This window comes from Notothenia coriiceps, unplaced genomic scaffold (genome assembly GCF_000735185.1).
Source record: "Notothenia coriiceps isolate Sejong01 unplaced genomic scaffold, NC01 NC01_scaffold00028087, whole genome shotgun sequence".
In the NCBI taxonomy this organism is placed as follows: Eukaryota; Metazoa; Chordata; class Actinopteri; order Perciformes; family Nototheniidae; genus Notothenia; species Notothenia coriiceps.
In genome coordinates this window covers 67,539-90,046 of record NW_011360788.1, presented here as the reverse complement: position 1 = coordinate 90,046, position 22,508 = coordinate 67,539, and the positions used below count along the sequence as shown (strand labels likewise).

Sequence of the window (22,508 nt, the reverse complement as noted above, 5' to 3'; positions counted from 1 at the left end):
ATGTGTGAGCCCCAGTTTAGTGTTACACCCAGGAGTAAAGGAGCGCAGAAGCAGAGTCGGATCAGGCCTTTTGTCTGACACAACCAGTGACCTGTGGAAATATCTGTCCTCTCAGGAGACTTAGAGGGAGGAGGAATGACGCTTGATGGGAATGTCACAAATGGCCAGCAGTGCAAGACTAAACAATGTGTGTCTTTGTATACCACATATACAAACTCACCTGAGAGCCGAGGTTGGTGGGACCAATATGTACCATTACAAAAAAAAGTCACCTATGCACTCGAAGCCCTGCAACAAGTATAATACATGTATACTGATGGTGTTTTACTGAGCTATTGTTTGGATGAAATTACACTTTACACGTCATCAGAAGGAAAAAAATAATAAATAAACACAAGCGCTGAGCCATGTTACTGTGCATTTTGAAATTAAATGCAACCTTGTTTGGTTTTCTAAAGCAATACTTTTAAACGTTTAATCATTAAACAACGCATTATTGTTTCTTATAATGAAAAGTTGAGTTCATAAGCAATAAAAGCACATCTTCACTTATTCAAAACAATCAATGCAGCTTTAATTTTTTCTCGAATGGCGATTTGATTATTTTAATGTTTAATGATTTTATTTGTTTTACTAGAATGGGTCTCTTCCACTTGTATTGTTACGATGTCGTTATATCGTCATCTTACAGTAATTCAAATCATAGTGTAAATAGTAAATCTACCTCACGTTTGCTAACATAATCTAACATTAGCCGCTGTAAGCTACAGTTCATACCAGACCAAGTAAGGCTGAAAAAACAAAACAGCCTATGTTGAAGCAAGTGAGGGTTTATTGCTTGAATCCAACCTTTGATTTGAAAGAGGAATAATGTGTTGGATCTGAAGTGGTAGTTAGTATCAGGATTTGCTGAGAGGTGAGTATTTACAGTGCTGCGGTCTGGTTTCTGACTGTGAATGAGTAATAGACCAGTAGGGATACAAAACCATATTTTATGTATTGGTGTTAAGCTGTGAAGGTTAGAAAGTAAGACTGAATGGAAATATATTAGGCTAGACCACAACTCAGATCTTTTGCTTGAAAATATTAAGTAATTGGAGGTGAACTTGGATTATATCATCCCTAAAGTCTGCCATGCTACTTTAACCAGGACTAAGCAGAGTGCCCAGTGCCTGTTTTAAGATGTTTCTCAATGGGTGATATTGTGGAAGTCACTTTGGGTTCTTCAAACACCAAATGTGTGACCTATCAGGCCATTTTTCTTTTTTGACAACAGGATGATTTTAAATATACTTCACCAATTGAATACACATCAAATATAGTTGATTAATATATTGCACAATTAATTAAATGAGTGTATAAGACACTGCAGGTTATATTGACGATTGCTTTTGTAAGAATTGTTTTAAGAGTAAAAACATTTTGTGACCAACTTTTTTTTTCTTTTTTTTCTTTTTGTTGCCCTCAAAGAGGGATTTATATACACAGAATACAAAATACATTTAAGATTAAAATATAAATAAATGTTTTCAAAACATTTGTTAACTGCGTTATACGATACGTGCACCTCTTCTACCATTTCTGAAATACTACTACTATATTCATGCCCTGTTTTCTCACACTGGTTTCATCATTTTCCCATGTTTAGTGGATAATGTTGAGGAAGTGTTTGTGTGAGGTTTGAGGCGACTGGCTTTTAGGTGTGTCTAACTTCTATGGGATGATGCTGAAGCTGGAGTGTTTGAACCGAGAGGTTTTGGGTGTAGAAAGTGGCTGGACATCCTGTCCTCATCCTCAGCTCCCTGGTTCCTGCCCAGCTCGCTGTGCCACAGACTTGTTTAGTTAGCCGTTGATTTATAGCCTTGGGGTTTTTAATATGCCTTTGCCCTATCCCTCTAAAACCCGACACCGCAAAATTACACGAGGAGCAAACTCCTTGAGAGTTTCTCACAGGATTTTGACCTAAAATAGCACAATGCCACGACACCTGTGTCAGCACCCTGCATTTATGAAATCATATGCACTTATATGTGTACATAAATAAACACATACAAGGAAGATGCATCAATCAGAAACTATTCCACATTAGATTGATAAAATATGAAATCTTGGTGCATTACCTGCAGAAATCTTGTATATAAATGTAATTTTTCGAGAAGACGGGATGCTTTGCAAACATGAATTCTGTTAAATAACTCTATATTTGCACTATCTTTACTGCAATTAACTGAATAAGAGCATACTCTATGTACCATGCAAATGAATTACAAACACACAGTTGGGTGTGTGTACACTGAACACTCACACACTCACTCGCTGCCTTGCTCCCTGGAGAAACACTTGGAACCATGTTTTTCAAAAGATTTCCAGCTTGCTTTTGCACAGGTGGTCTCATACATTATTCACTCATACTCTAGATCCACCACCATTTATCATGTCAAACACACTCTCTGTTACACACACACTCAAACCCACACGCTGCACAGCAAATACACTCCCACTCCCACTCTCCAAAACTCCCTGCTCATACACACCTGCCACCATGCTTACACAGTACAAACTGCTCCGGTATATTCAGTCACACTCACCCTTTCACACACACATTCTCTGCAGACTTGGTGGCCACTGGATTATTATGCTACCCCCTGGCGAGACTGACAGGTGTGTCAGTGTGTGTGTGTGTGTGTGTGTGTGTGTGTGTGTGTGTGTGTGTGACAGGCAGTCTGGCAACCCCCTTCTTGGTATTTATGAGTTCTGGACAGCTGAGGTGCTGGGCAAGATCTCTATTTAGCGCTTCCGGCTAATTATCATACACACATCCGAAGCAGGCGCTGAATATATGCAATTAGCCCCGGACCGCCCACATCATTTAACCAATCGCTAACTTTGCGTATCAAATCCCCGTGGTGGTTTGTGGGCTTAAATAGGTCCCTACTGCCCTTTTAACACTTGTGGTACTACATAACAGGCCTGGCAACCTGTCACACTGAAACCACAGAGCTTTCATCTGCAGGGAAAAGAAGCTTTCTCAGTTTAGGTTCGAACACTTGTCACATTAACAGCAGCAATGGGATATTTTGGTGGGACATACATGGCAACATCTTAAGTACAAAGCTAAAGAACATTGTGTCAGATTTGTGAACAATTTTTACATTTTGAAATTTGTATGGATTATTAAAAAATCATTAATCATTGATTAATCTGCAAAAATATGTTCTATATTTTGTCTTTTATAATCAGTGTCCACATTTGTTTTGAAATGACAAGCTAATATAGCATTTTCTGCTACTTTTGCATAAAAAAATCTCTGAATTGACCCAGACTAATATTAACAAATGTTTTGGCTTTTCCAAACATGTGGTAGCGACGACATCAGAGAACGTGTACAGTAATTTTCGGTCCTAATTACCTGTGTAACCATGTTAGAGAACCACAGTCCCGATTATTAGTACCTGCACTGATGTGGTTGGATGTAATGAGCAGGTGCTTGTTCCCAAGATCTCTCAGCTAGAATTACCCTTCACATGCACTCTTGCTGAAAGACACCATCTCAATATGAGCCTCATACAAAAGACTGCTTTGTTCTACTGTTACTTTTTTCTCTGTTTGTTTTGCTAACGTCCCGTAAGTATTTGTTTTTAAAGCTTTGAGGTAAAACCCACATTTTCTTCTTCTTCATGCTCTTTCCGTGGTGATCGCTACTTTCCAGGATGGGAAGGTGCGGCAGGTTTTTAGTGTCTGTCAGCAGCGTTTGAGGTGCACAACTTTGTTTAGAGAAGAGAGATTACAGCCAAACCCGCTGTTTGTGTCACAGGGTTTTGTCTAATCTGTACATCAGGGCACATCAGGACAATCACATGATCTGGAGAGTTGTTCTTCTTCGATCAACAACATATATTTTTAGAGCAAATTCATTTACATTTTTTCCTATTGTATGTAGTTATTGGTGACATGTATAATTTATCCAAATAGAGCTTTAGATGCTTATATTTCTGTAGATATGTGCCTGCGGAATGCAAATCAAGCATTGTTGTTTTTCAAAGTTAAAAAGAGTTTAACAACCCCTCAATTACATAAATAACACATAAACCACACAACTGATCTTTAAATCACTTTAGTGTCAACATACCTTTAATAAAATTAGCCTCCTGTTCACCACAGTGACTCATAATATGATACATAAACTGTGTTCAGCATGGCGTTTAATTGTTATCAGATTGTTTTGCTTTTTAATCCCTTATCATTTACATTGTATAATTTTGTATTAGCTTTAATTCATGAAAAGACTGACTACAGTTATTAAAATGTTTGACATTAAGAGTTTACATTCCACACATACAGTTCATCCAATAAAATATGATGGATGAAGCAGGGATAGCAGCACGTTTATCACTGTCCACTATGAGTGCTTCTAGCTTTCATTCTTGAGAAAGTATGACTCCTCTGCTTACCAACTGTCAGTAAAATGTAAATGCAAGACTGCATAACGATGTTTAACAATGTGTTTAAATATATTTCCTTCTTCTTCATGTATTTAGTAATGAGTAGTACTCGCTTTGTTTGAAATAATTATGACTCAAGCTTTTCAGATGGAGTTTTCTTTTTGCCCTTCAATTGTTTAGCTTGGTTTGGTCTGTTATTAACATCCTACATATTTTTTTTTTCCCCAACCACAATTGTTTTTGTCTATTTGGCTTTTCAGTCTGGTGGAGTGTAGTTTAGTTTGGTGGGGTTTGTTTTGGTTTCCTTGCTTCAGCCTAACCGTGTCCTTTTCTCTGTGTCAGGTCCAGGGTGTTTGGGGAGCAGTAGGTCTCGGAGCTCCAATGCCAGTGGACATGCAGCCACACCAGGGGCTGTATCACTACGAGACCTCACCCAGCCAGCCCTCCAGAGGGTAAGAGAGAGATGAACACGTGCTACGTCCTCAATCATTACTCCCTTGATGCATTTAACGTCTATTTGTCATACAGAATCCCACAACTGCTATAAGAGAAGTAAAAGCAATACCTCAACATTTTGGTAAATACACTTATTTGCTTTATTTCTGGGAAAAGATAAGATAAAATGTATTTTATTGATAAGAAGATTGTTACCACTCTCATGCCTTAATGTTAAGTACATAGAATGATAACGTGATTATTCTAAATAAGCATAAAAAAGAAAAAGAAAAAAGGGGGGAAGAAAACCTTGCAGTGTCCAAAATACTTGGTAAAAAAAGAACTTCTGGCAATATTTTGAGGCTGACATGTTGCATCTTGATTTTTGACAGACAAAACGTTTAAAAAAATGTGAACGTTGTTATCAAGGGGATGTTACCTGTTGAGCTAGATACAGAGATTGATGTTTAAGTTATTATCTAAAAACGATATATTGAAGAATATTATTGTTTTTCGTTTCTTACACATCATACACAAACTTCAGAGTTCCACTTAAATGTGACAAATATACAGATGAACTAGTGTACCACAGAGCTTTATAGAAGACAAACTATGTAATTGTCTGAGTTATTTAAAAAGTAGCTGCATTTTTGTATCAAAATTACCAACATATATTAGCTGACATACAACAGCACATTAATAAACAAGCTTACATGTTGTAGATATTTCTTGGCAAACAACAGCTCATCCTTCCGCCCATAATTTCTTTTTCTTGGATCGGCACAATGATATAACACCTGGCAAATCAACTGTTATTGGAGGACTTAAATAAAGTCCCAACATAAAGTATTAGTGCACCACTTATACATTTCAAATTGTTCTCTTCTGTTCCCTTTGAGGTTTGACACTGTGTGTCAATAAGTTGAAAGGTTACAGTTGGCACCTTTTCTGATGTGTGACAGATTCATCCTATTGCCTCCTGCTCCCAGGTTTTATGCTAAAATTATCAAAAAAAATTATTCCATATCTAGAAAACGGGAATAATGTTCATCTAAGAGGCTTGAAAATTGTACCTGGAGGGTGCAGAAGCCCAGGACTATCTGCAATTGTTGTGGCCGCAGTGCTAGTCCAGCCCCTCACTCCTCCCCCTCTACTCCCCCCCTCCCTCCCTCATGCCACCCAGGTTGCGGGTGGACTCGGCCTCTCTCTGACAGCTGCTAATTACAGGCTGACCAGGCCCCGCTGCGCTCTGCATGACTGCCTCGCGCCCTGCTCAGGTTACCCAGAGTGAGGGAGAAACAGAGAGAGATGGAGAGAAAGGTGGCTAGTAGGGACAGAGAAAGACAGAGGAGCAGGAGGAGGAGGGAGTGAGGAAGAGAAGATAGAAAGTGACAGAGAGAGAGAGAGAGAGAGAGAGGGGGGGGGAGAAACAGAGAAGTATAACAGACGGGATGAATGGGAGAAAGGGAGAAAGGAGGGAGAGGTAGAGTCGGGGGGAACCAGCACAGTGGATTAGAGAGGACAGATTAAGCTCCTGTGTGGAATACACGTTGTGGTGAAATAATTAAAGAACTGAAAGGAGGACTTAAGAGAAGGTGGATAGATGAAGTCTGCCCATCAGGAGAGGAGCGAGAGGGACAGCGAGAGGGAGGAAAAGAAGAGAGACAGATTTTAAACTACCAAGGCAGACTGAAGAAAGGTCAGAGAAAACATTCAAATGAATGAGAAGATTGGAAAGTTCCAATGAAGCTTTCCTAGGGGAAAACCCAGAAGAGTACATTTCCAGTGAAGACCAACGTAAGGCCTATACCCCATCTAGTGGAGAGAACCAGATATCAGAAGAGATCCAGGCTGTGAACTAGCTTTAAAAGTTACTAAGCTTAATATGGTGGTATTCATAGAAGGTTTCCAAAAGGCTGCTCTCACTTAACTTGACCCAAATGACCGATTAGGACAAATGCATTAACAAAACATCTTTTCAATATGCGTTTCCAATTTATATATAATAATTCACTCTTTTGTCACTTTAAAGACCTAAATCCATTCACTTAATGCATTTGTTACTCTATGCCTTCTGCCTCAATATGTGTGTTTCTGTTCACATATTATAAGTGCATATTCCATTTATTGAATTTATATATACGTTTTAATTTATTAAAAAGCTTGAGTGTAAACAATGAACATTTACAATGTATTTGTATTATTATTAGAAATATTTGGATGGAAACCTGACTGGTGACTTGCAACCATGTTGAATGCTTATCTTAAAATGCTTTTACAGAGTACGTTTCAAGTTGGAACTTGCTCTTTATCACATATAATGTAGAATATATAAAAAAATCATAACAGTTTTGACACTGTTACCACTTTATGTCTTCTATGTCCACAGCTTCCATCACACTTTTTGCATTTGCAATTTTTCACATTTACTTTGGATTTCTCATGATTGATAATAGTGTTTCTTTGATATCTGCAGCATAGTCTCATCAGACCAGTCTCCCTACAGTGATGTGACCTCGCTGCGTAGCCCGCTCCTCAACGGCCCCCCCCAGGACTGCCGCGCTATGTATAACCCCATGACTCCCAGTATGACTCATGGATCTGGCCCAGGCCAGGGGATTGGCCACTGCATGGATCAATATATGAGGCCCCCTCAGGCCCCACCGCCACACAGTATGATGGGCCACAGGGGCATGCCGCCCCCAGAGGGTGAGTCAGAGTATCTTTTACATCTCTTAAATCTCAGCTGCTACTGATTTCAACGTGAAGACACCTGAGAGACGGAGAAGGAAACAGAGACTACCCAGATTTCAACAATAGGAAAGATCTGCAGACAATAGAAGACTTGTATATGCTAAGATATATGCCATGTCTGTTACGTGGTCAAACACCAGCTTGGACTGATCTAAATTACCTAGTTAACCTAAAGTGAATTAGGGGTAAACAAAGAACCTGTACATATAACAAATATATACAGTGAATAGTGTTCCTCTCAAAAACTAAGAGGAAAATCACTATAAAACCTGACAGGACAGTCAATTGTCTCGCTTCTTCCTTTCATTAGAGAAAAGCTACGTTTACAAGTGATCCTTGCAACTCTACCTATAATAATACTTCAAATGACTGAACCAAAATGCAAGTGGATGTCCTTACTTGCTCATGCAGCTTTTAGAAGAACACAACTGCTAGTTAACATGATATGTAATTGAGATTTTAAACAAGCAAACTTGCTACATGATGAGTAAGAGGAAACCTGTGAACCATTTGTGTACCTTACTAACACAAGATCTGTTGATTTACATCTTAGCAGTAGTATGTTTAAGTGTTTCAGTCTGTCTTTAATATCCAACAGGTGGCAACAGTACCCCCTACTGTAACCAGAACAACATGATGTCCTCTCATCACAACTTCTGCCATCCTGGCTCAGATCAGATGGGCTCAGTTGATGGTAAGAAAAGACTCCCCACAGTTTCCTATTAAATTCATTTTGTGATGTTTGCATCCTCCGAGCTGACCTTCCTTCTCTTCCTGTTGTCTGTTCCCCTTCAGGCTCAAGGTTCTCCACACCTCGATCCATACTGAAGCTGAGTAAAAAGAGAGCTCTGTCTATCTCTCCTCTGTCTGATGCCAGTGTGGACCTGCAGACAGTGATCCGCACATCACCCAACTCTCTGGTGGCCTTTGTCAACTCTCGCTGCAACCCTAATGGGGCCAGTTCTTATGGGCACCTCTCTGTGAGCGCCATGAGGTCAGACATCTTACCTTCAGATATTTAGGCACACACGTACATAGTAAATAGCAATTACCTCAGACTAGTAAACTCTAATATTCAAGAAATTATAAAAGTATCATAAATGCATTTTACTTTGAGGCGTGAAGTTTGTGGTGTTCCCTCTCCCTTAATTTGGCCACATTAGTGCACCAATATTTACCAAAATATATGAATATGAAGTCTGAACGCTCAAGCGAGCACAGTTGGTCAAAAAAAAGAGATCAAATAAAGGTGCACTGTAATAAAGATGTGGTGAAATGTACCTGTTTGTGTGATTCATAGCTTCATGTCAGCTGACCAGTTTCTCAGCAAATATGGGGATTTAGTTATTAACGAAAAGGTAGATATGTACAAAGGCAAATTAGGGAAATAAGATCAACAAAGAAATGCGGAAAAAAGTGACGTTTTCAAGTATTAAAAGGAAAAAAAGAGTATTGAATGTTTTTTCGCCCAGTCCACTCTACATTTCAGCAAATTGGCCAACAGTTGTATTGGATTTTAAGTGATATTAACTATTTCACCAGTTTCATCAGATTGAATTCTTAACACTGTCATATTGTTATCTTACAGCCCGTCCCTTGGCTATTCCAGCAATATAAACTGCCAATCCAGGCAACACTTTTCAATGTATGGAGGAGGCGGGGGGACGTCTCTGGGTGGACACACACAAGGTCCCTGCCAAGCTTCCCGCTTACCTCCCCACAATCCTCGGCTCCACGTTCCACCCAAGCATGGACACGTAAGACAGCCTTCTCACTCACAAAAATCTCGCAACAATTCAGTAGCAGAACACACTTTGCTTGATATTTCTTGGAAGTGGATGCATGGGAGGTGGGAATAGGAAGCAAAGGGAGGTCTTCAGTAGGGAGAATTTACATCTGTGCTAATTGTATGTTAATGACTTTCATAGACACGAACAAAGGTAACGTGATGTGTGTTTTGTTTTGTAGCTGAAGACAGAGCCAGGGCTGGGACTTGGCATGGATGGCATGAATTTGAAGAGCATGGAGGAAAGGTCAGAGGGTGATGTGGCCAGTCCTTCTTCCACTGGCACTCAGGTAAAGAATCGTTTTTTTTCTCACAAGTAGTTTTCACCATCACACCACAATTGTAGTTTTGGCATTAAGATTTGTCATATGCAGGAATATAAACTCATATATCCGTGGCACATTTCATGGAAATTGAGTTAAATGTTGGCGGATCACAAACAAATTGCAGTTTGTGAACATGTTCGACTGACTATTACAGACACAGCATGCAAAGAAAGAAGAATACTTCTAGCGTTTATAACTAGTTTTATGTTGTTGGCAAAGGACCTCCATCATGTCAGCAGAACATGACTGATCTCGTATACATGCGTTTCTCAGAGCGGTACAAAAAAGTGCTGCTTTGCATAGATGCAGACAGATAAAATAAACACTTTGTCACAATGGTGTAAAGCAGGGGTCGGCAACCCCTGGCACGCGTGCCAGCATTGGCACGCGGCACCGTAACCAGTGGCACACTAGGAATAAGTGGAATAAGTGTGCAAAATATTTAAATTGTATTTTCGGATCCTGAACGAGACCGCCGCCAGAGCGCGTCTCCCCGTTACCTGCAGAAGGAAGCCATGCACGCAACGCAGCCCCGCTCTCTTTATCTCCAGGTGACTTTCTGCCGCTTTCCTCCGTGGTGCAGTGCTGATCGTTTCACCACGGAGGAAAGCACTTCACTAATTGCAGTACCCATAAGGAGCTGTACAAATGCCACAGTTTTTGCGTGACTGTGTATTTAGTTGAAAGCCCAGTGGCGATCTGCTCATCTCTCATCGAAATAATATGCTACAAAGGGGCGGACTGGCCATCTGTGTGTTGAACTTTCCTGTCGGCTCCCAGACCGTAGTCGAGGAGGGCAGAAGCAACAAGCTTCAGGTTCAATAACCCACTTTAGCTTAAATGACTGGAGAGAGGCGAGCTCTTCTTGGGAGGCCGTTGCATTTATTTAGCTGTTCTTCTGTTTCACAAAATACATCACAGACCTCTGTTTTTCTGCTTCCTCGTTTCACTTCCAGAAACATACACACGTTCCCTCACTGTCGCTCTACCATCCACAAACACACATGCACAAGCCACATGACACCCTCTCTCTCTCTCTTAAAGGGACAGCGATCTCATCTCACTCTGCATGACCCTAATATCATAACATGTGTGCTCTGGAGAATCACAGAACGGACGATCGTCCTTATTATTATGCCGTTTAAACCAATTATTTAAATGTGTTAAATTCGGCATCATGTAAGTTCGCTGACAGGTCCACACACTGCTTCCCCTCAGCGAGGCTCCCCCGCCCTCCTGCTGATAGTTCACGAGCGTCAAGCTCCTCAACCGCCCCCCCCCAGGTTGATAATTCTCGATCGTTGGCACGCTGATCAATTTTTTTTTTTTAAATGGCACTTCATATCAAAAAGGTTGCCGACCCCTGGTGTAAAGTAACCAAGTAGATTTACTCAAGATCTGTAGGCCTACTCAAGGACAATTTAGAGGGACTTTACTTGGGAGGTTCAATTATTTCCTAATTTGTTCTTCTACCCCATTACCACAGATCTAAATCATGTTTTTTTACTCCAATTCCTTCATTGAGTACCTTTAGTTACTTTGCAGCTTTTGTTTAATGATTTAAAGTAACTACATAATTAATATAATCAGCACTTTAATAAGACTTTAGTAACACCTGGAATAAATTCACAAGCTACCCTGCAGCATACATAGTCATTAAAAATAGCTGCAAATGTACCAGCTTTGATAAACACATTAATGCATCAATAATTATAATCAAAACATATCATTGATAATATTCGGAAGTGGGCCAATCTGCATAATTAGTACTAGTACTTTTAATTGTGGTACTTAAGTGTATTTTGATGCTAATACTTTTGTACTTTTACTTGAGTAAAATGTTGTTTGCAGGAATTTTACTTGTAAGGGTATTTCTACACTCTGGTACTGTATACTTTTATTTAACTAGAAGATCTGAGTACTTCTTCCCCCTCTGCATTGTCATAATGAAGTATGTCACGTTTTCTACACAGTTAAACACAGGAAATAATCCGACAGAGCTTGTTGTTATCCTGCAGCTCGATCCCCTGTTGACCACGCTGTCCTGCTGCTCTCACATTGAGACTCCTATCAGAAAGATGCTTGAGATGAGATTGAGTCTGTTTTTTAGTAGGTCCTCTCCGGTCCGAATAACAAACGGGAGGCAAAAAAAGCGTCTTCTGTGACAAGCTAGCAGTTAGCCATTTTATATTTCTGGTGAACCAACGGTTTAGTTTATAACAATATCGCGCGGTTGGTGGCCTCCAAATGTCTCACGTTTTTTATTCAAACTGAAAACTTGTAACTCTGTGCTGTTCAAGATAGTCCATATCGTTCATTGTGTCCGCAGTTTACTATTTTGTTTCCACTTCTGCTAAACTAAGAGCAAATGACGACAACAGTAAATAGCCAATCAGATTGCAGTGCTGCAACAGGTAATCAGCCGCACCTGGCATTACCTTTGTGCCATCCGTTTTCATTGACCAAGGCAATGAAACAATTTCCAAACTATACTCTTACTATAAACGTATATCCAACAAATTAAATGATGTAGAAAAAAGATAAATAAAAGCAGCCACTAATGTTATTTTTTAATATGTTAATACTTTTGCCAGTTACAGTAGCTACCATACAACCAAACACAGATATTTTCAATGCAATTAGTACTGCTGTTTTTTTCAGTTCAAGGCTCATACATTTATCTAAATACAGATAATGTCTTCTCTAGAGGAAGAATCCCATAAATGTTCCTTTTTTCAAGTCTTGCATTATTTAACGATAATATTGATTTCCAGATTAGTCAGCTCCAATAAAACAACCCTTTTCTCTGTTGCCAGCAGGTGGGGCTATTCTCTACTTGCCCAAATAACCCATCACCTATTTTTAAACACCATTTCCTTCAACTTGAATCATGATCTTCTGGTCTGTATTTATGTTTCATCAGGACCCCCTCATGGGCCTACTGGATGGCAGAGATGACATGGACAAGGACGACGGGAAGCCTGAACCAGAGGCCATCTACGAAACCAACTGCCACTGGGAGAGCTGCATCAAAGAGTTTGACACACAAGAGCAGCTTGTTCATGTAAGAGATGTCAATGTCAAAAGACACTGTACAGAAAGCAGAAAAACAGCTTTTAAGCAAAAAGGGATCTACAGTATACCACTTAGATTGTTAATGGATCCCTCTATATATCTGTTTACTTTACAGCACATCAACAATGAGCACATCCATGGGGAAAAGAAGGAGTTTGTGTGTCACTGGCAGGAGTGCTCTCGAGAACAGAGGCCGTTCAAAGCCCAGTACATGCTGGTGGTTCATATGCGCAGACACACAGGAGAGAAGCCACATAAGTGCACTGTGAGTGTATCCTAAATCACTGTCCATGTACTTTTTTTCTCTGTTTTAATCAGTTTCTTCTTGGCTATTTGTTTCTCTTTCGCAGTTTGGCTGTTTTTATAAAACTATTTTTGTTTTGTTTTAGTTTGAAGGCTGTAATAAGGCCTACTCTCGCCTGGAGAATTTGAAGACCCATTTGCGCTCTCACACAGGAGAGAAACCATACGTGTGTGAACACGAAGGCTGTAACAAAGCCTTCTCCAACGCTTCAGATCGGGCCAAGCACCAGAACCGAACTCACTCCAATGAGGTACTGTAGTGTGCACCACTGAAAAGTAATTAAATTAATTGAAATCTGGTCGTACATTATTGAAAATTATATTATATTAGAATCAGAATCAGTATCAGAAATCCTTTAGTTGTCGCACCGCAGGGAAATGTAAAATGTAGCAGCGAAGGGACAGTGTATACAAAGGCAAAAATAAAGTGAGTAGACTAAGATGTTAAATTGGCCATACTTTATATGTCCACATCTATTGATGATTGTATTTGATACTATCACATAGGAGACTTGCAAGGAGTTTTTCACTTCTGAAAATATCTTTGGATGTTCATAATGCAAGCTATAGCAAATCAGTAAAAAACCTGACCTTAGTTATTAATAATAAACTGCTAATTGTGACAAAAAATGTCATTAGCAGTCAAGTTGTAGTAAAGTCTATTTTGGGATGCAAGACTGTATTCACAAAGAAGGTTTTATGTATTGACAGTGTCTTTGCTCTTTTACAGAAACCTTATGTATGTAAGATCCCCGGCTGCACTAAGCGGTACACAGATCCAAGCTCTTTGCGTAAACATGTAAAGACGGTGCACGGCCCTGAAGCCCACATCACCAAGAAGCACCGTGGAGACACAGGACCTCGACCCCCCGGTTCAGCTATGACCCCTGGATGCCCGAGCTCTGAACTGCTGCTGGAGAAAGAGGAGACACGCAGGGAGGACTGCAAACTGCTTATTCCTGAGACGGCTCTGGTAAGTAATACAGTTTGCCTATGTCCTGCAAGATCCTTTAAATACAAGAAAATAAACAAAAGCTTGCTGTTAGATGCCACACATCCATAGTTGTTCCCCCATTTAGTATCACAAATGATTAGCATTCCTGCAAAAGTGTTGACATTAAAACACATCACATAAAATATTTCAGAAATCCCAGCCCAGCCCTGGTGGTCAATCATCCTGCAGTAGCGAACGTTCTCCACTGGGGAGCGCCAACAACAATGACAGTGGGGTGGAGATGAACCTAAATGCAGCTGGCAGTCTGGAGGATCTCACAGCACTGGAGGATGGAGTTGCAGGAGGAGGAGGGGAGCCAGGAAGTGTTGGAACAATGGGAATGTCAGCACAGGCTTTGAAGAGGCTGGAGAATCTGAAGATTGACAAGCTGAAGCAAATCCGCAGGCCGCCCCCTCCTGGCCGCTGTGCCAGTCACAAACTACCTGCACTTCCGGGTATGTGATGATACAACAAATGTAATCCAAAACTCTGATGTGTGCCTATTCTTTGGTTTGTATGTGTGAAGCCTGAGTTGTTGCATAAAACACACTATTTACACTGGGCTGAAATATAAATTGTTACAACATTGTTTTATCTAAATTGACATTAATAGTTTTTATTTAAACGTTTCTAAGCTTTCTCCTTCTGGATATTTATTTTCAGGTCCAGGGGAGAATGTGGGCATGTGTGCACCTTCTCCACTCCTCTCAAATCGAAGGGTTATGGAACTGTCCAATCACGATTTAGGAGGTGGGACATCGATTGGCTGCCCTTCAAATGACAGAAGAGGAAGCGGCACCAGCAGCTTAAGCTCTGCATATACTGTTAGCCGTCGGTCCTCCATGGTCTCTCCTTACCTTTCCAGCCGGCGCTCAAGTGATGTCTCACAAATGGGAGGAACTGGAGGCGGAGGATGTCACCACCTTGGCCCAGAGCAGAGTGTGGGAGACCCCCTCTCTCCTGAGACCAATCGCAGAGGAGCTCCATGTCCTGGAGGAGGAGGATTGCCAGGTCTTCCTATTTTAACACCTGCCCAGCAATACAGCCTAAAGGCCAAATATGCTGCAGCAACTGGTGGACCACCACCTACTCCTTTACCCAATATGGAGCACCCAATTACTCCAGGCAGAAGAGGAGGTGTTTTGAGTGAGTACCAGAGTCAGCCTCTGCCTCCATTCCTCCAACATGGTGGTCCACGTAGGCACAGTGCCAACACAGAGTATGGCACTGGTGTCATCTACCCACACCAGGCTCCAGGCAACCACAGCAGGCGAGCCAGTGACCCCGTCCGATCAGTAGCAGATCCTCAAGCTGCCCCCAAGCGCTTCAACAGCCTGAATAATATAGCCATGATGGGCCGAAGAAATGCGCTTCTACATCGTGGCTCAGACACCAGTCTTTCTCGCCATCTTTACTCCCCTCGGCCACCTAGCATCACAGAGAATGTAATGATGGAGGCTATGGGTATGGAGCCCCAGATTGGCTCTGTTGAAGCCAGGGATCGCTCCATGATGATGCCCCCTGGAGAGAGAAGCTTCATGGGATATCAGCAACAGCATCAAACTATGGGAGGAGCTGGGGCTTCTCTCGGAAATCAGCTGTCTCCAAGACATGACTCTCCGAGTTGCCCAGACCAGGGTTACATGCAGGGCCACTACCAGAACCAGGGGGGGGAAGTCCCTTCCAGGGCTGGTGGAAATCCAATAGGCCAAGCAAGGCCTGTTCACTCGGAGGGCATATCCAATTCCCTTCTCCAACAGACCGAGTACAGCATGAGCACATGCCAGCTTAGCCCCTCAGGCCCCAATTACCCAGGCTGTGGCCAGGGTGGTGATGCTGGAGGTCCTTGGACTGATTCCCACAACCAAATCCAAACTCCCAACCAGGCTATCCAGAACCAGCGAGGAATGCAGTTTGTAGATCCTAGCCTGCAGCCTCAACACACACAAGCCCACTTCAACAATCAGACAGGCCTCTACAACAGTCCAGATGGAACCCACAAGCTTACCATCAAGCCTGAGCAGCAGTTCCACCCTGGGATGGGAGGTGGAAATGCCTGTCAAAGTGCTAAGCTCCAACAGCAGCGGATGCTCCTCCAGCAGACTCAAGGTTACCCACAACCTGGCCAGGTCCTGCTGAGGAACTCAAACAATCCCAGCTGTGACTTTCAAGGGCCGAACCAGAACTCCTACCCCAGTGGAGGGGGCTTGAGCTTAGGCTGTGCTGGTACTGCGCTGACAGATGGGCAGAGGTCAGAAACCCCCATGCTGCAGGTGAAGGAGATGATGGTGAGAAACTATGTACAGTCCCAACAAGCACTCATGTGGGAGCAGCAACAAGAACAGCAACAACAGCAGCAGCAGAGTGGAATAAAACCTCCTCCTCTATCTGATAATATGGATATGAGTGGCCAGACAGCAATGATGCAGCTAAGTCCACAGCATCAAAATCAGAATCTCTACTCCAACCAGCCATATCCGTCCTACCCTAACCAGAACCTGGTCATGAGCCCCCCGGCCCACGGCCGAGGGACCAGCTCTGTGCCACCTAAAGAGCAGCAGCTGACAGGTCTCCAAGGCTCATGTTATGGTCAGGAGATGGTGGTCCCCAGGCCTCCTCAGGGACGGAAACCTCTCAGCCGCCAGAACAGCCTGTCACAGGTAGCAGGGAGCTACCTTGGAAGCCCACCCCAACTCAGCCCTGTCCACTCCACTTCCAGCCCCAGGCGAGCAGTCCGACTCCCTCCAGTCCAGCATCCACAGCACACGCAAAATGAAATGTTCTCTCCTTCCAATAACAATAACATGTACTATTCAGATCAGATAAACATGGACAAACACATGGACCCCCAGAATGGACCTTGTGTCAACCAGCAGCACATTATGGGTTCCAACCTGGACCCAACAGGGGGCACAAAACCTCTCCCCATGACTCCCTATCCTGAATCTGGCCCCATCTCCAATGCGTTAGAAAACTTGGACCTCGATAACGCTCGCATAGACTTCACCTCAATCATTGATGATGCTGATTCTTCCTCATTCAGCCCAATCAACCCTCCCCTTCAGGGTCAGCCAGGGTCTTCCACCCAGGCCTCATCCCGCCTCAACACCCCCCAGACTTCTGTTACCCTAGCTCCAGGCTCAGGTCTGTCCAACATGGCTGTAGGCGACATGACATCAATGCTCACCTCGCTGGCTGGGGAGAACAAATACCTGAACACACTGTCTTAAAAGGAACGTTTATGGCATCTTTTTGAAGATTAACAATCAGGTCGAGGCCTTGGCAAGTTCTTAATGTTTTAATTGAGATCCCACATGAAAGCCCAGTATTCAGGAGTAACCAACAGGGGGTTACTTTGTAAGAACTTTCAGTTGGGGAATAGGATAAGTGGGCCCCTTTTTAAATGGATCATTTGATGTGATGGATCATTAGTCTGGGCTGTTTTAAACATTCACATAAGTGTTTATAAATAAACCCAACATATAAACCTGCATTCAATCCAGGATCCTGAACTTGAGAGGGGTCTGTAGCTAATGGAATATCCATGTAATACAATTTGGTCGCAAGTTGAGACAAAGCTGCGAATGTGATCCTATCACAGGTTTCAGAATTGTAAAAATCCTCACTTTCAGCCTTAAAACCAAAGGTGCCTGATCAACCTCCCTCACTGTATTGTTCCTTCACTGCCTTGGTACTTGGTATTTTCTGTGCCTTACTGTAAGACACAGAGCCTTACGCCTGATATGAAACTGATACTGAACGTTTTCCAAACAGGCATTCCAGTCACATGGGGCTGTGGCAACAGTGGAGTAGAGAAGGATGCATGTAAATACGTTTTATATACATATATTATAATGTTGTGTACATGACAAAGAGACAATGGATTAATCATCCTCTGTCTTGTGATAGACTGCTTGAATTCTGAAGGCCAATGTTCAGAAAAGAGTTTATAAGATGGGTGTTTCGAAAAGCTAAGTGAAGACTAAAGTTGTGCTTTTAGTGATTGAGAAGTTGTTTCTCGGTGCTACTAAATATTAATCTGTATTAATAGGGATTTCTTCCTTGTCATCAACAACACGCTCTATAGTGGCATATCAGTATTCCAACACATGCCCAGATGCAGTCAGAGACAGACTCTCAGGACTTGTTGGTGTTTGCATCTTTAGTTTTCAGATTACTTGTATGTTGTAATTGCCTTTCCAGACAGAGAGTTTGCACTCCACATGTTTACTGTAAGTGTTCGTAAAGCAGCTGTGTACTTATTTTCTTTCAAATGGTGTTTATAGCTGCAGAACAGAAAAGTCCCTGGTTCTATGAGGTACATACATAGTAGGTGATACGTTCATATGTTGTGTGTGCTAAAAAAAACTCTAAATTACAGTATGTCTGATTAAACAATAACCCGATCTACTACTGGTGTATGACTCAGCTGAGGATGACGGCTATTTTGAATGACACCTGAGTCAGCGGATCTTTAATAGTTGCCCATGTTTGAGCAACGTAGGTACACTAATAGTACAGAGCTACTGCACTCTGGCTCTGATCCCAAAGAGGAGTTATTTGGAAAATTCCTCATACTAATTCAGGATAGAGGATCAAGAAGCAGGAATGTTATCAATTGCTACCACTGTAGTAAAATACATATTTTCACGGGTACATTGAGGTACTTTTTCGCAACTATTGAGCTTATTCATACGGAAGAAGGCTGCAGCTTTTGGTAGGGGAACTCATTTTACACTGTGGCTTTGCACTGACTACAGCACTGCGTGGAGAGGTTTCTGTCTCTTGTGACTATTCAAATTAACCTAATTTTGATAGCGATAAACAATTATTACAGTATTTTTAATAGTAATTCAAGAACATATCTGAGCAAATCTCGACTCAATAAGTCCACAAATAAGTATTGCTGAAGCTTTTTATGTGACTTTCCAGAATAAAAAAAGTAGCGTGACTTCAAAGTGTATCAAGCATTACAGGAATGTATATTTCTTCATTTTGGAAAAAAGTTTAAAACTACCAAAGACACCTTAAAATGACTGATAAAAGATGCACAAATAGTCTATTTTAACACAACACTAACACTAGCAATAAGGGCATGAACATTGACTGATAGTGCTGTTCTTTAGAATGTATGAGATGTTTTGTATAAAATTATCTTTTTATATTAATGAACTTTATTGATGTTGCCTTCTTTGTGTGTGTATTTTTTTTATATCTGTCATCCTTCATTCTTACTTTTTTGCTGGCAAAAGAATATCACATTTAGCAACTGAAAGCTATAATAGCCTAGTAGCATTAACTACAATAGACAAAAAGCCAAGTGTTATATTTTGTGTACAATTTTCTACATTTTTATACAAATGTGTTATATTTTACCAGTATATGAATAAAGATGTTCAGTGGGATGGATGCAGAAGGATTGTCAATCTTTTCTTTTCATGTCCTTTGTTGTAATGTCGAATTGTGTTTTGTCAACATACAATGCTACTCAAATGCTGTATTGAGCCATATGTGCTCATTCTATAGATTAAGGAGGTTTAAAGTTAAGGTAGGAAGCCTATGCCTGCTCTGCTGTCTGACATGTGTTGCTGTTCCTGATGGATGAATGCAATGACTTTGTCACGCCAATAGAGTGCAGTGCAGCCTGAGAACAAGAACAAATAGCTAACCATGTTTCTCTTTCATTCACTCTGAATGAAGCCCCCGGAATTCTGCACACTCTAAACATGGGTGTATAATAAGAGACTCTAAATCGTCTACAGCCGTTTTTGGCAGTCAAACTATATTTGGTGTAATTGTGATTAATGTGACCCAACAACATTTTACCCCAAAATGATTGCAAGTGTAATTAACTGACCAAGCAAAGGACATCTATCCCAAATCATCTAACCTTTTCTCCTCGTACTAATTGGAAAATCCCCTTGTCATGGATACAATTTATATCTAGCTGCAAGTCAGCCTATTGTGAGCTATGGCGATGTGCTTGTCTGCTACAGTTAGTAAGTGGATGAGTATTAAAAATGGCTGCTGTTGGTGACATCAGTGCCTGGACAGGTTCCCTGAGGTCAGTGGGGATTGGCACTCAGGGCCACAGTTTTCTTTAAGAAAGAAAAACTACAACAAATGTTGCTCGTAAAATATTATCAACATGACATATCTGCTTTTAAAGATATCAAATCAGAGATTTTAGAAAATGGGAGAAAAAATCCCATAACCAGGACACTGTTTTATATGATACTTTTCACCAGGGGTTTCCCACTCTATTTGGCTTGTTACTCCTAAAAATGAAGTCATGTCTATTTGTGACCTCACATTACAGGATATGGTGGTGGAAGTGAATTAGGAGCATTGTAACCAATGAGTGATTTTTCCATCAGATTGAAGCATTATTATATAAAAAGAAATATATTTCTTGATATCCTTATGTCTCTCATACCTTGAATCTGTTACCCCTCGGATATACCGTATAGCCCACTGAAGTATCCCTCCGCCGGCAGATGACTACTCCTGTACACATAGTCTACTTAAACTATATGACAACAAAGTCAAATTAATTTCTTATTCATAAATTATTATGATTAAAATTGGGAAAATACATTAAGTCTACTGAAAATATTAATTGTACATGTCTTGTCGAGTAGTTGTTGGTTTACTGTAAATGTTACGCAGGAAAAAGAAAAAGGTTTTAAACTGTATTAATCGTCGGTAACCATAGCAAGAGTAGCTACCTAGACCTATTAACTCACTGTTAAGGAATGAAGCTATGGATTAAACCGCCTAAAAAACTATTACGAATTGATGACGCTTACGGTATGTAGCATTATTAAAGATTTCGATATAAAACATGCATTAGAATGTCCTAATTTCCTTTAGAAAGGGGCTCCATCACCTTGTCTGTCATTTTGTATTACACTTCTTTGTGTGCTTATGCTGTCATTTAATCTGCTGTCTGCTGAACTTTTACATTAACTTTTTAATGTGATATTTTTTTAAATGCTATCACCGCCATTACTTTTTACAGCACTGGCTCTTTTTGGTTCAGGGGCCCCAGAGTGCTGGGACTATATTGGCATTGTGGTGTTGTGGCATGGCACAGTAGACTCACGGCAGCCACTTACAGCCTGGCACTGAGGCTAAAGTTGACTCATTCGCTCCAAGGCAAGGGGGACTTCTCCTGACGGACTACTGATCTGAAATCTGGCATATCCATATGGTTATTTGAACAAAAACAATAGTTAAATCTCCACAATGTGGTCAAATACTGCATGTGTTCACAAGAAGGGCTGCTGAAAGAAGATTAAAGGGAAAATAATACATTTGTATAATTTAGACTGAAATCTGGCTTTGTAATTCTAGATGAGTGGCTACATCATACAAATGTACAACACATCAAACGTGTGTTTACTCATTTGAAACTACACTAAAACAGTCACTGTCGCAAAGAGGTGCACAAACTAAACTAAATCCCATGAAATGCTTAGAAGAAACAATTAAGAAAATATTGAATAGGCTTACTGTAAGTGTTTAATGTTTAACTTAACTCACCGTTTTACATAATTAAAAACAATTTAGTTGACAGATTCTTCTCCTGGAAACATTGTATTGTCTCTTGCCTCAGGCCAACGTTTTTGTTATGCAAACTGACCATCGCTTCCTTTCACAAATTAGAGAGAGTGAGTGTGTGTGTGCCTGGGGGGATGTTTTTAACTATATTCCTGAACATGTTTGAGTTCCACGATAGTGTAAAAAGTCAGCACTGATGCAAAGACATTGTTTTCGACACTCTACAATGTGATTTATTTTCTGCAGTTAGAAATGAAAATGCCAAAATAAGAGTTTTTCAAATGCAAGAAGTGGGCAGCATAATGACTTTTCTCTTTTCTTGTCTTGCCATTCAGAGGGAGGCTTTTCTTTCCCTTTGTCACTTAGGTTGGCATATAATTAACTCCTGCTTAATATGCTGTTTAAGGGCTCTCCTCCCCATGCAAGAAGCTTTGAACCCATACACCACAGTCAGGGACAAAACCCCAGTGGGACTGCTTCCTCCATGCTCCTCCTTGTGTGTGTGTGTGTGTGTGTGTGTGTGTGTGTGTGTGTGTGTGTGTGTGTGTGTGTGTGTGTGTGTGTGTGTGTGTGTGTTTTAACAAGACAGTAGCTAAAATTACCGCTGCGGCATTGCTGTATTCTTATTTTACACTGTACAACTATTAAACCCGGATTAAATTAGACTGTGCAAAAATCTCACTATAGCCGAAATAAAATAATATCCCCAACCTCAATAACCCCCTTAAAAAGGTGCTTATTAAATGCATCTTAGAAAGGCTAATTTGAAGACAGTAGGTGAATGTTTTATATGTAACCTATCTTTCCCATATAAAAGTGCAATATGCTAA

General features: G+C 41.0%; 1 protein-coding gene across 1 annotated transcript; it reads left to right on the top strand.

Annotated features, from left to right (window-relative positions):
- The first annotated feature begins 4,788 nt into the window (after positions 1–4,788).
- Positions 4,789–19,518, top strand: gli1 (GLI family zinc finger 1). Its single transcript, XM_010785607.1, has 12 exons — positions 4,789–4,894; positions 7,354–7,586; positions 8,230–8,325; positions 8,427–8,625; positions 9,220–9,388; positions 9,600–9,707; positions 12,667–12,807; positions 12,934–13,083; positions 13,208–13,372; positions 13,852–14,094; positions 14,267–14,570; positions 14,779–19,518. Exons 1-12 carry the CDS (start codon positions 4,824–4,826, stop codon positions 17,343–17,345), a joined length of 4,446 nt encoding a protein of 1,481 aa, XP_010783909.1. The 5' UTR covers positions 4,789–4,823; the 3' UTR covers positions 17,346–19,518.
- The last annotated feature ends 2,990 nt before the right edge of the window (positions 19,519–22,508 follow it).